Source organism: Myodes glareolus, chromosome 15 (genome assembly GCF_982192425.1).
Source record: "Myodes glareolus chromosome 15, mMyoGla1.1, whole genome shotgun sequence".
Taxonomy (NCBI): Eukaryota; Metazoa; Chordata; class Mammalia; order Rodentia; family Cricetidae; genus Myodes; species Myodes glareolus.
In genome coordinates this window covers 53,497,568-53,512,629 of record NC_142040.1, presented here as the reverse complement: position 1 = coordinate 53,512,629, position 15,062 = coordinate 53,497,568, and the positions used below count along the sequence as shown (strand labels likewise).

The 15,062-nt window shown below is 40.6% G+C and overlaps 1 protein-coding gene across 3 annotated transcripts in view; it reads right to left on the bottom strand.

Annotated features, from left to right (window-relative positions):
* Positions 1-15,062, bottom strand: part of Adamts12 (ADAM metallopeptidase with thrombospondin type 1 motif 12) — a 252,692-nt gene that overhangs the window by 62,067 nt on the left and 175,563 nt on the right. For all 3 annotated transcript variants that reach the window (XM_087896951.1, XM_087896950.1, XM_085676631.2), the window contains exons 14-16: positions 11,549-11,669; positions 2,356-2,600; positions 137-275 (exon numbers count right to left, since the gene is read on the bottom strand). In XM_087896951.1, coding sequence (XP_087753077.1) covers positions 137-275; positions 2,356-2,600; positions 11,549-11,669 — 505 coding nt within the window. The remainder of the gene's footprint in view (positions 1-136; positions 276-2,355; positions 2,601-11,548; positions 11,670-15,062) is intronic.

Genomic DNA, 15,062 nt, shown 5'->3' with positions numbered 1-15,062 from the left:
GCTCAAAGGGATCTCTGGGATGCGTCTGTGAGAGTCTGAAGATGGACAGGCAAAGAACAGAAACTACGGACTCAGATCACCTCTTTGACCTACTCGGAAGCTGGTGGGGTTTGCAAGGACAGCAGCTGTTCCTCACCTGTCCCACACGTCACACTGCATTCGGTCCAGCGGCCAAACTGCCAGAAGTACAGAAACTTCTCCACGTCATTGTCAAGGCCATCTTTCCGGACTGTGTACTCATACTTGATACCGGGGTTAGTCACCTGGAAGAGGAGCTAAAATGCAAGAGAAGAGCCACGTCAAACCGTCATGAGTATAGATTGGAAACCGGTCATTTAAAAATGCTACCCAGAAGTTAGGGAGATGGAGAAGCAGGTAAAGTGCTTACTGTGTACCCATGTAAAAAGCCAGGCATGGGGCGAGCATGCACCAATAATCCCAGCACCACAGAAGCAAATCTTAGGGTTTGTGGGCCAGCCAGTCTAATTGAATCAGCAAGTTTAGTGGGAGGTATCTCAAAAAAGTCAAATAAAATGAGGCAGGTCATTGAGAAACATAGCCAAACTGACACCGATCTCTGGGATATTTGCACACCTGCACATACATATTGTTGTAAATCTGCTGGACTGGTCAGTCACCTGGGTACCCTGTCTCTTTAAGAGACAAGCCCCACCCACTCCCAATCTCCTCCTCCTGCCAAAGCAAGGGAGTTCTCTCTCTCTCTCTCTCTCTCTCTCTCTCTCTCTCTCTCTCTCTGTCCATCCCTCTTCTGAAAAGGCAGCTTCTGTTTCTCTCCCTTCCCTTTCTTCCACTTCCTTTTCTTCTTCTTTTTCTTTTTTTAAGTAAATTTTATTAAATTATAAAAGTTTCCATTTCCGCCCCCCCTCCCAACACCCTCCCACTCCCCCCACTCCCCCTCCTCCTCCCTCTTCGTCCCCCAGGGCAGTCAGGGTTTCCTGCCCTGTGGGAAGTTCCAGTTCCTTCCCCCTCCCTCCAGGTCCAGGAAGGTGAGTGTCCAAACAGACTGGATCCCCAAAATCCAGTATATGTAGAGGAAACAGGTCCCAGTGTCATAGTCAATGGCTTTTCAGAAAGACTTCGGGCCAGCCACAGTCAGAGAATCTGGCCAAATTCTGAGAATCTGCCCTTCTCTCCCTTCCCAATAATCCTTACTCTTATGCAGTTCCCAAATACCCACTAAACAAACTCTATACCCAAGCTTTCTCAGCATGGCATAGCTATCTGCCTCCCACCTGCCAAGGGACCCTCACAGTCACAGGTCACCCACCACTGCCTCTCCCGGGACCTGTCTCAGGTCACCGTCATCTGAATGATAACACATACACATACATGAACACATGCACATAAAACTTTACAGACTGTCTCTCATTTAGAAGTAGCTATAGAAGTATGTGTTACTGTGGGTGGTTTTCCACCTATGTCTCCCTGTAGTTGTCTATCACATCTACTTTTGCTGTCTATATTTATACAGTCTATATTTACACAGTTGTTTAGTGGCTGAAATATAGAAATTTCCATCCATGTAAATAGGGAATTTTAATCATATGGACATTTCACTGTGGGATTCAGCCAATACATCACCCTACGCCCCATGTACTTACTATCTTCAAAACAAACCTATGAAGTATCTATGATGGAGTTTGCATAAGGATTAACGCAAAAACATTTGTGCAAACAGATTACTATATGACATGAAGTTAGCAATCAGATATTAACTTGTATTACAGTTGTTGTCTTAAGGAAGCTCCTTCTCTAGCTCTTGGTGGAGGACTAACTTTAATGTCTAGTAGTTCTAGGACAAAATATGTTGATAGAAACATTGTCCTCCATCTTCCAAGAGTCTTCTGCCTTCTGGCTCTGAATTGACCTCCTTCTGGTTTTAGGATGTGACAATCTGACTCAGTTGGACCATCTCTCATTCCCGAGCTACCTTGACCTACTCAATACAGTCATCCTATTTTCTACAGTTCTCTGCCTCGCAAAGACAAAAATCTTTGATGCAATTCTATAATGCCAGCCCTCCTTGCGACACCTCAGTTCATCACTACTGCTGGGAAGCCAGCCTGCGACACTTTAGACACGTGAGGAAGAGACCAGCCTGACAACTAGGTTAAAACCTCCCAATGGATGGTTTTAAGATCTTGGATTTTGTTCCTGAGGTTACAGTAGTTCTAAAGAATAAAGAAGAAACAGCACAAATATCTTTCTTCTTCCCCGTCCTTTGTTAAGGAAACTAATGGTTCACTGTTAACATCCTCCATTAAACGGCGTGGGAAGGAAATGAGAAGGATGCTAGCAAACACACTGGTCAGCAGCTCTCTTCTCTTCAGTTACCTGGATCCACACTGACTCATTGGTGGGGCCTGGAGCCATCAGCTTCTCCAGATCGCCTTTCCTGTCATACTGGAAGACGGTCCCTGCCAGTTTATAGTTCCCATTCCACTGGATAATAAACCCTCCATTGAGGTAATACTTTTCTGGATCTTCACTCCGAATGGCCAGGAAGTTTCCAGCTGCCTTGATTTCCATTATCCTTATATCCCTCGCCCCTTTGGGAATAAGTCCGATGTCAACATACCCTAAGGACGAAAGAGACAATAATGAAGGGGGCATACTGGCTTCTCAGCTAGTACAGCCTATTAACCTCTTGTCAGCATCTCCACCCTTCGGTGCCCATGCTGCATGACTACAGGGATGGGCAGAAGCACCGACTGTGTTGAATTAGAAAGAGATTAGGTAGGGGCAGAATTCTCAGGAGCTTCATGACTTAGCAAGTCAACAACTCAGTAACAGTAGGTGAGCAATACAGAAGGGACTCTGAGAATTTATGGTTGATCCCACATTTATTTTTCTGTGACTCTATATGAGTGGCTCAAAATGTCTGAGCTCCATGTTAGCTTCTTACAGGAACTGCTCCCTCCCCCTTTTATTGTTGCCATCAGATCCGCTCTCCCAAGCAATTCACAGACTACATACACACTTTCCTTCTTCACCATTGCCATCGTGTCAAAAATAGATTCTTAGATATAATTTAACCCAAGCTGCCATTCATTAAGAACTTCCAGAAGGAACCCTGAATTGATTGTCACCTGGTTTGCTTCAATCAGCCCGTGATGAAAACCTAAGTTCTGAGCCTGGCTTTCTGTACCATTGCACAGTCCTGTTCATCAGGAGGCCGTCCCTTCTCGTTTCCTCCTATGTTCGGAAAATTACAAATTTATAACTTATTCCCAGTGCTCTCATCTGGGTTTCTGGGGAAAAAGCCACATATCTATTTTAGAGTATAGGTCAACTCTAGCTGCAAGCCTCTGTTCAATGGTTGTCATGGTAAGAGTCGCACTGGGGAGAGAAGAAATGGACACCTAGTGGTTGCCTTGTTCACTGGCTCGCTACACTCCCATGTTATGCTTCCCAGGAGCCCTGACTTCATAGGACGTAAGGAGCATGGGTTTTAAGATGGCCTTGGCTTCCAGTTTACACATTATCTCTATGAATTGCATCAGTACATCCCCCTCTTTTCAGTTCATTTAACTCTTTTGAATTTCATCTGTACAAACAATAGGAACTGAAGGATAATGGGTGAGGATTCTCTCAGATCTACCATTCAGAGAGTACATTTTCTCTAAGTGGTTTTAAGGCACTAGTCATCCTGCTAATTCTCCGTGAGTGCTTGTGTGCATGCCATGCATTCATGTGTGTGTGTGTGTGTGTGTGTGTGTGTGTGTGTGTGTGTGTGTGTACAGGCTCATGAACTAGCTGATTGGGTCAGAGAAGTGACTGGATCCTAAGAGCTCTAATGTAATCTGATGGCATTATCAGGCTGCAGTAAAAAGTAGGAGGTAGGGGCTAGCTAGAGCCAGGAGACCTCAGTGGGTATCCTCTGGAAATCCGATTGTCATGTGATTAATAGTTACTGTCACATGCTCCTGTTGCCATGACATTCTGTCATCTGGGACCCAGAAACAGTGGAGTCTGCCAAGAATGGACTGAAATCCCTAAAGCCCTGAGACAAAATCACTTTTTTCCCTTACGTTGTTTCCTCTCAGGCGTCTGTAATGACAACGCAAAGGTGTGACTAACACAGCTCTTTCCTCCGTCACCCGAACATGCCTAGGTCGCTTTATCCTGCAGTCGAATTTCAGGTGAGTCTTGAAAGAGTCAGTTCAACTCCATTTGGCTTTCATGACCTTGTTTGCTACAACTCATTAAAGCCATTAATTCAGGGAAAAAAACATTGATCACATGTAATTAGAACTAACAAAAATTGGAAAAATACCTTGGGGTATTGCTCTTTGTAACCATTTTCTGACTTAGGATATTACATGTCCTCACACCACAGGGCTCAGCAGGGAAAGAAAATGGCATTAAATATTATCTATGCCACCTTGTTTCTGGCTTTACATAAAAAGGAAAAACCACATAATCATTTTTTAAGTTTGATTTTTATTTTTCCACATAAGAATAAACTTTCCAAAGTGGTAAATAATGATCAGACAGACTAAAAATGGAGAAGTACTAAATGTAAAATAGAAATTCTTAGTGAATATCCGTACCTCTTCTGGATGCTTGGAAAGAGAAAAGGTACTGGTAAAAGTGAAATTTCTTGCATCTTCCCCATAGTTAACAGCTTCCACTTAGAGAAAAATGGAAATTACAATCTGACTCCAAAGAAGAAGTCTCTGGGTCCATAGAGACCACCCAGAGAATCTGCCTATCACATCCGAGTCTACAACACTCGAGGTCCATGAGGATAGGGCAAAAGAAGTCAGTCTTATGGAACTGTTTTCTTTTTTTTTTCTTTAAATGTAGTCCACAGAGGGGAAAAAAAAGTATCTGATTCACTGGCACACTGGGTTTCTGGTCATTGTCATGTCTAAGAAGCAGGTGCTCAGAAAGCCGTCCCATGACTAGGTCTGCATAAATTTCCTCCAATGATGTCTGCTAGTGGCAACCCAAACAATGTTCACTAGTGGCCCAATGCTCACAGTGTATGTGAGGAACCTCCTGAGAAAACGCTCAGTTTATTAAATCCATCTTCTGATTCCTCACAGGAGTGCAGTGGCCCGTAGGTGTCTGGCTCAGATACAGCTCTGTCTTTAACACGAGTCACAGAATGAGGAAGAACTATATAAAAATTAATGTTCTCAAAGTGGGGGAGGGGAGAGGCAGGGAGGGGAGCAGAGAAAAATGTAGAGCTAAATAAAAAATAAAAAGATATATTTGTACAAAGAAACAATCATAAAATATAAAATGGGTACATGGAAGTAAAAACATATTTGGTCAAAAAACAAAACAAAAACAAAAAACAAAAAACAAAACAAAACAAAAAGTCTTTTGTAAATCTGAGCAGCTCTGCCTTAGATCTAAAGTTTTAGTCTCAATTATTTCAAAAGTGTGATATTCTCATAACATGTGGTGAGATATCATAACTATCTTACTAAAGGTAAGTAGGAAGGAAAGGTAGGGGAGGGGACAGAAATTGATAGTGTCTTCCTGTCCTTACTTTCAGAGCACAGGATTAGAGTCTTCAACCCTGGGAGGATTTCAGAGCCTGGATGTAAAAACTCTGAAGAGTCTAACTGCGCCCCCTTTCTTCCCTTCCATACCAGCCAGAGGCTTCCCGGGAGAACACAACAAGGCAGGGCAGTAGTCTCCAGTCTCCGGTACTTTGGTTCTAAGACAGTCACACCCCTCTTACCACTGTGCACGACCTTTACCCTCAAATCCTCCCTGGAATGTTTTCTTGTGGGATTCTCCTACCTACTTGCAAGTCCTTGTCCAGGTCCTTAGTTCCTTAACTTGGATTAATGTTATGTCTGGTGGTGCTGAGTTTATCTATATCAAGAAACTTTATATGTTTTCAGAGTTAGCCTTGCTAAGATGTTGATTTCATGATATTTATCAATCCAACATCATACAACTGTCTCTGTTTTCCCAAATCAATAGCAAAGCACTGAGCTCCATGGTAGAACATGTAACTTTAAGTCTTAGAGAAATGTAATTTCTTTCTAAAAGTATCTCTCCCAGCCCCAACCCCTCAATAGGTATGTTACTTATTCATGCATGGATACACCCTTCCTCCTTCTGGCTGTGAAATGAAGGTCTTTGGAGGGTTCCACTCATTCAAATATTCAGAATATGCATTGTTGTGGACCTGGGCAGACAGCAATAGCAGTCTGTGGGCGCTGTCAAGCTCCAATGTGTATTTTATTTCCAACAAATAGCATGAGAGCAGTAAGACATTTCTATGAGAACTCAATGCAAGGCTGCTGGAAGCTGGTAGAATCTGGGCTGCCAGATGCACACATCGTTCCAGGAAGATGTGAACTTCCTTTGTCCTTTTACTGTTTTTTAAACTGTAAAATATTATTTTTATCTTCCATGCTTATTTATGAAAATGAAATTATAACTGAAGTGTATTGAGTAGAAAAAAACTCATTCAATTCAGATGTTGTGCTGAGTTGTAATAATATCCTTATGTAATAAAGCAACAAATGTACTAAACTCATATATATATATATGTGTATATATATATATATATATATATATATATATATATATATATATATACCTGTGGACATGGAACTTTCTCTCTCTCTTTCTCTCTCTCTCACACACACACACAAACACACACAACTGAAAAATAAAACTTTTCTTAAAAGAAGTTTGGCTGTAAAAAGTCATGATTACTATTAGGATCTGAATAATAAGCCTGGACAACCTTTGTGGGGGAAAAGCAGTTTAATGGTCCATCAACTTCCTTCTGGAGCAGAAATTAAATTTTAACTTCAACTAACAGGTCAAATGCCAGAGTGGCATCTTTGTCCTTAAAGAGGAAATAAAACATTCCAGGGGAGGAAAAGGTAAACAAACAATTGGAAGAAATTAGCAAATCCCTTAACGAAAGCAAAGAAAGTCAAGATGAAAACAATCAAACAAGTGAAGGAAATGGTTCAAGACTTGAAAACTGAAATAGAGGCAATGAAGAAAACACAAACTGAGGGAATTCTGGAAAGGGAAAATCTGGGTAAACGAATGGGAACTACAGATGCAAGCATAACCAACAGAATACAAGAGATGGAAGAGAGAATCTCAGGTATTGAAGATACTATAGAGGAAGTAGGTTCATCAGTCAAAGAAAATTTTACATCCTTACTGTTTCTTAAGAGCCCTCAAACAATAGTGAAAAGAGTTTGGCCAGTATTTCATGCCTCCTTAGCAGAAGGTAGTAGCAGCAACTGTTCCTCTAGTGAGGAAGAAGAGGGGAAGGAAGAAGGGTTGGGTCTAACTACCATGGACATTTTAATTGGAGACCATTTTTTAATAATGTAAACACCTTTAAAATAACTCTTGTAAAAAGAACCATGAGTAAAGGTGAACTCTGAAGTGACCAATACCCCAAAAAAGCAGCTTTGTTTTAGAAGACTTAAGACATCAAAGCAAAGCCATCAGGAAAAAAAAACAAAAACCAACCCAACTTGGATAACCCCTCATCTGAACATAGAACAGTCAATGGGGTGCTGTCCTTTATTAGCAAAACACTTAGGAATCAATCTTAAGAAAAAGTAATTTTACCTAAATTTATACAAACACTTATGAAATGCATACTCCAGATAGAGACTGTGGCCATCTGGAGTTGAGTAGGGTAGAGACAAAGACCAAAGACAATTCTGTTCTTAGTTAATAATCACATCAAGTTAAAAGAAGGAAGTGTAAGGCAAGAGACGGCAGCAGCATAGAACAGTTTGAGAACAAATACAAAGAATATATAATATTCTATATTATTCTATATAATGAATGCAGCTCCTTCTCTAGCTTTGAAATGTACATGAATTCTCTATACCAATTCAATGTAAGTGCATTTCATTGTTCTTCTGCTGCTTTTCCTTGCTTCATTTCCATAGTGGAACAGAGGTAGACAGTGCCTTTTTTCCCTGTGTCAACCTTCATTAATCATGAAGCAAAGATGGAATCTGGTAAGTACCCTGTGGTCTGTGGACACAGACCTTACTACATGCTGCAATCAAGAGTGACACTCTACCCTTCCCCCGTGCATTAAGAGGGGCAGGATCCAAAGCTTTTGGGAAATCTTCAGGCAAGGACAGTAAAAAGCTGACACCAATTCACAGGTACCAAGGACGACTCAAGCATTTCAAGCGGCAAATGGGAGAAAGAGAACAGAAATCACAGAGACTCAGAGCGATGTCAAAGGCGTTGTGATAGCATGTGGCTAGAGGTGCAGGCCAAACTGTTTATGGCCCCCTTCTCTTATGTCCAAGAGACTAGGGAAGAAGGAAAACAAACAAGAAAATAAACCAACAGCAGAAGTGAAGTCTAATTTCCTACTCTATTAGAAGGTCAAATAGAGAAAACGTGGGAATAACAACCAAGGGCATCACGTAAGAAGTACAGCATAGCGGAGCACAAAGTGACAGGTCTTTATGGAGAAATGAGCTGAGGTTAGGAGAAGAATTAGGCTGTTATGTTAGCATGACTTTTTATAATTTAGGCTAATGCAACCATATTAAATAATAGAAAGGATGTACACAATTCTTTTGTTTAGGTATTTGAAAAAGTAGCCATCACAAGGCGCTTAATCGTAAGTTTGACACATACTGGATTATCATTTTCACCCTCAGCAAGTCATTAGAAAGATGTGTTTCATCCATATTAAAGCTATCAGTGAAAACAGGAAAAGTAATCTGTCAGTATTATTACCAAAGGGCAGGGCAAAAATCATTTCACAATTTGACCTTAATCAGTCAACAGCCAAAAATAAAAAGATAAGGATAGAATCTAGATAAATTGAGGCTATTTGCTAGTATGTTTATAAGGGGGAATGGGTCATGTAATCAGTTGAAGAAAACCCCCAATATTTAAATACTTCATTCCGCATACTAAGTCCATGTAGCAGTGAGACACTACTTTATTGGGACTCTGAAAACCAGTGTCCTTTTATATCTGAAATTGCCACGATTTCCTATTGTGATGGTACCTCTAGGTAGCTGGCAATGCTTCTCTTTAAGGATCTATTTCAGTACTATGTGCTAGACTGCCCATGCCCAGCACCTATACTCTTTTAGAACCTGGAGATGAATTCCCACCCCACCCTGCCCAGTGGAAACCACTGGATACCATCTCACTCCACTCATATAATTTCTACAACTGAGCACCAGTTGGTGGCCCATCCTTTCTTGGATGCTTCCTCTTCCTCAAGGTCCTACTGATGTTTCCCAGGATCTCCTACCCATTAAATAATGATTTATATCTGAATTCTTGTTTCAGAGTGTACCTGGAGAATCTCAGTTAAAATACTCTAAGTAATCTTCATCTCTTTCATGTGTAAGACTTTACCATCCTGAAATCATGGCTGGTACCAATGAGAACTACCGTTAACGGAGGTGAATGTGCATGGGTCATAGCTCATGTGAGGTAAGTCTCACTACACCCACCTAGGTGCACCAGGAGCTCAAAAGGCTGTGCAAAGAAGAAACCTTGTAAGGTCTGAATGCAGGAAAGGAAAGGAAAGCGTGGGTAAATGGGAGGGTTATGAGATAAGAGAGATGAGTACTTTACATTGGTAAACTTTGGTTTATTGATACAAATTTAAGGTCAATATTTTATGTGTGTATTTCTACTCTTGTTTAAGGTATTGTGTTTATACAACTCACTTAAAATGTAATGTACAATTAAAAATTATGGATTAATAGATAGCCATGTAAAACAGTCAGACTTGTAGCCATGTTATTTAAGTTTTCTAGATATACAGAGATATATTTCAGTTAGATAATATTCAACACTTCAAAGATCTATATAATATAGCATTTAAAATGTTTTAAAAACTTAGACTTTTCTTGACAGTGAGACATGTCTACTTCTGGTAGAACCAATTACTTCAGAGAGATTGATGAGCATTGAAGAAGTTTGTTATGGAATTTGCCTTCAGAGTGACAAGGCTAGCTATTTGGGCAAGAAATTGTTCTTGCCTGGACTGCTTGATGGTATGCTGTATGAACTGGATATGCAGGACCCAAAGAAAAGTGACTGCTGAACTTTTGAAAAGATGGGATAGTCATTCAGTGTTCCTGCTTCACAGAAGATACTGCCAGGCATTCTGCAGGACAGGACACAGCAGAAAGCAACTGATGAACTTAGCCAGTATAAGGCAGAACAGATCTTCAAATTTTCTGCTTCACTGAAATGTCTGTCAGATATTATGGACCTATAGGCTGACGAAGGATGCCCCATTACAAAAGAGCTTTGGGTGACTGTCCAGGCAGCAAAATGTTCCTGTCATTTCTAGAATTTTGGATGTGGCTTACAATGCACTTCCTGTTTACTTAGGTAATACTATTTCCCTTCTCAGGCCTTTGATGGAGTTGAAGACAGATAGTTATAGATAAATTAGATATGAAACTTACCAGATATAAATAGACTAAATATTGTAAATGTATTTTTTGCTTAATAACTGTTTTGTTATATATAATTTTACTATGGAAAGTTAAAATTTTCCTTTTTAATTAGACAGAAAAGGGGAGATGATGTGGGATGTCTTCTGAATATGTGTTGCTTTTATCGGCTAATGAATAAAGTTGTTTTGGCCATGGCTTAGTAGAGTAAAGCTAGATGGAAAACCAGAACAGACATATATATATATATATATATATATATATATATATATATATATAGAGAGAGAGAGAGAGAGAGAGAGAGAAGGTAGAGTCAAGGAGAAGCCATGTAGGTGCAGAAGGAGAAAGACACCAGAACCTTAATGGTAGGTCACAGCCTCGTGGTGATATATATATATATATATATATATATATATGTATATAATTTATTTAAGATATAAGAGCTAGTTAGAAACATGTCTGAGCCATCAGTCAAACAGTGTTGTAATTAATATAGTTTCCACATGATTATTCAGGTCTGAGCAGCCAGGAAACAAATAAGCAGTCTCTGTTAACAGTTATGTTAAGGAGAAGAGCTTCCCTGAGACTCATAAGGCATAACTATGTGGGATTCACAAACTGGAGATCTGAAGTATTGCTGTCTATCCTCCCCTTTGACCCTGAAGCTACACCTTAGTACTGTTGTCTTCCTACCTGTTCCATCCTGACTTCCCCATCCTCAAATACAGAATCCATCTTCTGAGTATGTTCTTCACCAACAGCTTTTGACCTCATCTCTCCCCCGGTTTTTGGTTTAATCCAATGTCATTGTCTTTCTCCTGCTACTCTTAATGATGCATATTTTGAAGAAGGATGCCCTCCTAGAGACCACACTGTTATCTAATCCCTTGAGCAGCCAGGAGCCCTTTCAGGTCAGTGTGACACTTCTTGTATTTTCTTAGCAACCCATGTTTTTCCTGTAACTGCCAAAGGGAGCTGATTCCTTAGTGGTGAGAAATATATTCTATTTTGAAGTTTTTACAAACTATTTTTAAAATAAAAACAAGGAAATTAACATTTTTTTCTTTTTGGCTTTCCAACGTCCCTAGATACTTGAGTTGGCTGGGTTTGTTTATTACCGGATCCTTCCTTCTGTCTAAACAGCTTCTTCACAGTCTGGCAGGCAGAGCCATCTCCAAGGCACACACCACAGCGATCTTCAGTAGCATTAGAATCAATCTCATAGTCACAGCCGACCTTCTGTGGGGAAGAAAATGTTAGAATGAATGACTTGACTAGAAGACCTTATACCTACCTCTATCTTCACTTCTCATCTCCCACATTATTAATCATAAACTGAGGTGTTTGTTTTCTTTTCCTGGTAGCAGGTTCAGGAATAACCAAAGCACCCTACTATTGACCAAAAAAAAAAAAAAAAAAAAAAGAATCATCTCTCAACAGCCATGTGGGGGGGATTGGCCTCAAGACAATAATCAACATTTCAGATGCTCAAATCCCTTATACAAAGGGCATAATGTTTTCATATAATCTATTCTTTAAATCATCTGTAGGCTAATCATAATAGTCAATACAGAGGCCACACCTACCAGAAAACCAGGTAGACTACAGATTTTCTCTCTCTCTCTCTGTTCCCTCAGATCCAATCCCCAAGTCTAGTTCCTAGTGCTGCAACAGAACACCAACTATAGCCTTCCCTTACCCCTGCCCACATATCCTGTAGATCCCACAAACCATCCCCTCCTAACCTCTCCCCCCGCCCACTTTCCAGACCCTAACTCCAGCAGACATTATCTGCTAACCCAAGTACAGCTCCTCCCAGGGCAATAAGTAGCCCGAAGGCAGATCCACACCTCTCCTACTACTCCTTAAATCCAATCATCCCAGTCTCATTCCCAGTTCTGTAGTAGGAAACCTGCTGTGGTCTCCCTTTTCTCTATGACCCCATCCCCTATGGATCACAAAGGCATTCTCCTCCAATCTTCCTTCCTCAAACTCATCCCAGTGACCCAGCCTCCAACAGCAGCAGGCAATCCCCGTGAACACACCATGCCAGGAGAGCAGGTAACACAGAGCCATCCCACTTTCTAAAAATCCAGAGAGGAAACAGAAACCAAGGAGCAAAACACTCACCCGACAAAGACAAATCTAGAAATCAGCAACTAGACCTATAACCATTCCAAACCTAGATCCTGAGATGCCAGTGTCAAAGCACAATAAAAAACAGTCAGGGCAATATGTCTCCACTGGAGCCCAGCTGTCCTAGCACAGAAGACCCTGAATACTCCAACATGGCTGAAGCATAATACAAGGACCTTAAAACAGTCTTTATGAATATGATAGAGGTTCTTAAAGAAGAAATGAATAGATACCCTGAAGGAATACAAGAAAACATAAACAGGGAGGAATAAATAAACAGTAAGGAAAAAATAAAAATGTTCAAGAAGTGAGGGAATTCTGGAAATGAGGAGAGGGGAAGAGAAGAGGAGCTGGGATCAGTCAAGGGAGGGGAAACTATAATCAGGATATTTTGTATGAGAAAAGAATCTATTTTCAGTAACAGACAAACAATTAAAAATACCCAATACAATGTAAGTACCATATAATCAGTTGTTCTATTACATTATATATTTTATAACATATATATGCTATGCTGTAAGCTATATTTATATACTGTACGCTATAAGGAACAAGAAAAAGGTCTCTACATGATTATTTCAGGCATTTTTCCTCAAATGTTTTTGATCCAAGAGCCATTGAATCCTTGACTAAAGCACCAATGAGACAAAGGGTGACTGACCTTGCTTAGGAAGGGGACAAGAAGACAGTTACTGCAACTTCAAGTCCCCCTTGGTCAGAGTTAGAACTGAACACAGTATGAAACGCCCAACTGCAACAACCAATTGGAGCTGGAGTTGGTGGAGTAGCAAGTCTGTGTAGATAGACACCTGTGTAATCCTTCTTCTCACCCCAGGGATGATGCAGCTGCTCAATCCCTTTCATTTTCTCACTAGAGTTAGTCTTTTTGGTTCTTGACTGGGAGTAGCAGGCAAACGTTGGAGGATTCTAGCCTGTTGCTGAGATGATACCAGACCAAGAATCAATGAAATCTTTAACCTTGGGCACCATCATCAGGCCCTTTAGAGTCCCCCATGACCCCTGCCCCAGTGCACCTCACCCCTGGTAGTATCCAACCTATCCTGTGACCTTCCTTCCCCCCACCTTTGGAGAGAGAATTAGCTGTTCCCCCTCTTTACTAAACCCAAGTTTGTTTCCATGCTCTGGATTAAGTCCATCTTGTGTTCTGGATCCAGTTCATTCTGTGTTCTGGATTCAGTCCATTCCATGTTCTGGATTCAGTCCATTCCATGTTCTGGATCCAGTACATTCTGTGTTATGCACAGTGGTCCTTCTGGATCATCTTTGCCTCACTTCTAATTCATTTTTTTTAACATGGTTAACGAAATATTTGTTAACAAATCTTTTTCATTCTAAAATCCCCAGAATGGAAAGAGGGTATGATGAAATTTCAAGTTTTCCATAGCTCAAAACCCCTGAAATCAGGCTGTCAATCTGAAAATTCATGGAACAGGTGAATTTCAAATAAGTGTCTCTGGTTCAGGCCGCATGAGAATGTGGGGGAAACCACCATAGTCCTTAATTTCCTTTCATGTTGGGTATAAGAATTGTGTTCAGATAGATTATTGTTCTTCTCACAGATAGCTTTCTTCAAATTTTAAATCCACCTCAAATCTTACCATAGGAAGGGAAAAGGTTTGAGGCTTTATCCTCTTGGCCAGCAGAGCCTCATGGAAACCAGCTGACATCAAATTCTAAAGTTAGTCACTTTCAATTATCTTGTAGGTGCAAAAACTATCTGCTACCAAATTTAGTTGGTGAACAAAAAACACTAAGAGATTTTCTGAAAATCAAAACTCAATTATACGAGTCACAGTGGAAAGAAGAATGTGTGCAATAGATGTTTGCACTAGCTAGAAATAAAATGCCAACCCTCATACAAGTGCCATGCTTACGCCAACCTTGCGCACTCTCTAATAGGCTGGCCTTTATAAATCATATTCTCAGTGACCTTCATTCGTCCACTGACTTGGAGTAAGGCGGAGAAGCATATTCCGAGACATGTTGATTTTGAAGTGTTTTCTTTAATCTCTACCAACAGAGGAATGCTTTTAATGTGGACAGTCTGGCAAACCAAAAATTAAACACAACTCTCTCAAGTCCATGCCTTTCTACTTGAGTGGGTGATCGTGTTTCTCCAGCAATATCAGCACACATATCTAGGGGCAAGAGTTGGAGACAAGAGACCCGAGTATTTTCCTAGTATATTTTGTCATGGTACTCTAGATTACTGAGGAGACCTTCCTTTCTTAGTTACAGATGTCAGCTTGACACAGCCCAGAGTCATTTGAGGTAGTCTCAGTCGGGGACTGCACGCATTAGATTGACCAGTGGGCATGTCTGTGGGACATTTTCTTAAATGTTAATTGATGTAGGAGGACCCAGGCCAATGAGGGCAGAGCAAGCTTTTGTGCTACTGAGGTTTAGAAAAATGTTGGACTGTAACCTGTAAGCTGAAATAAACCTTTTCCTCCCCAGGTTGTGTTTACTCATGGT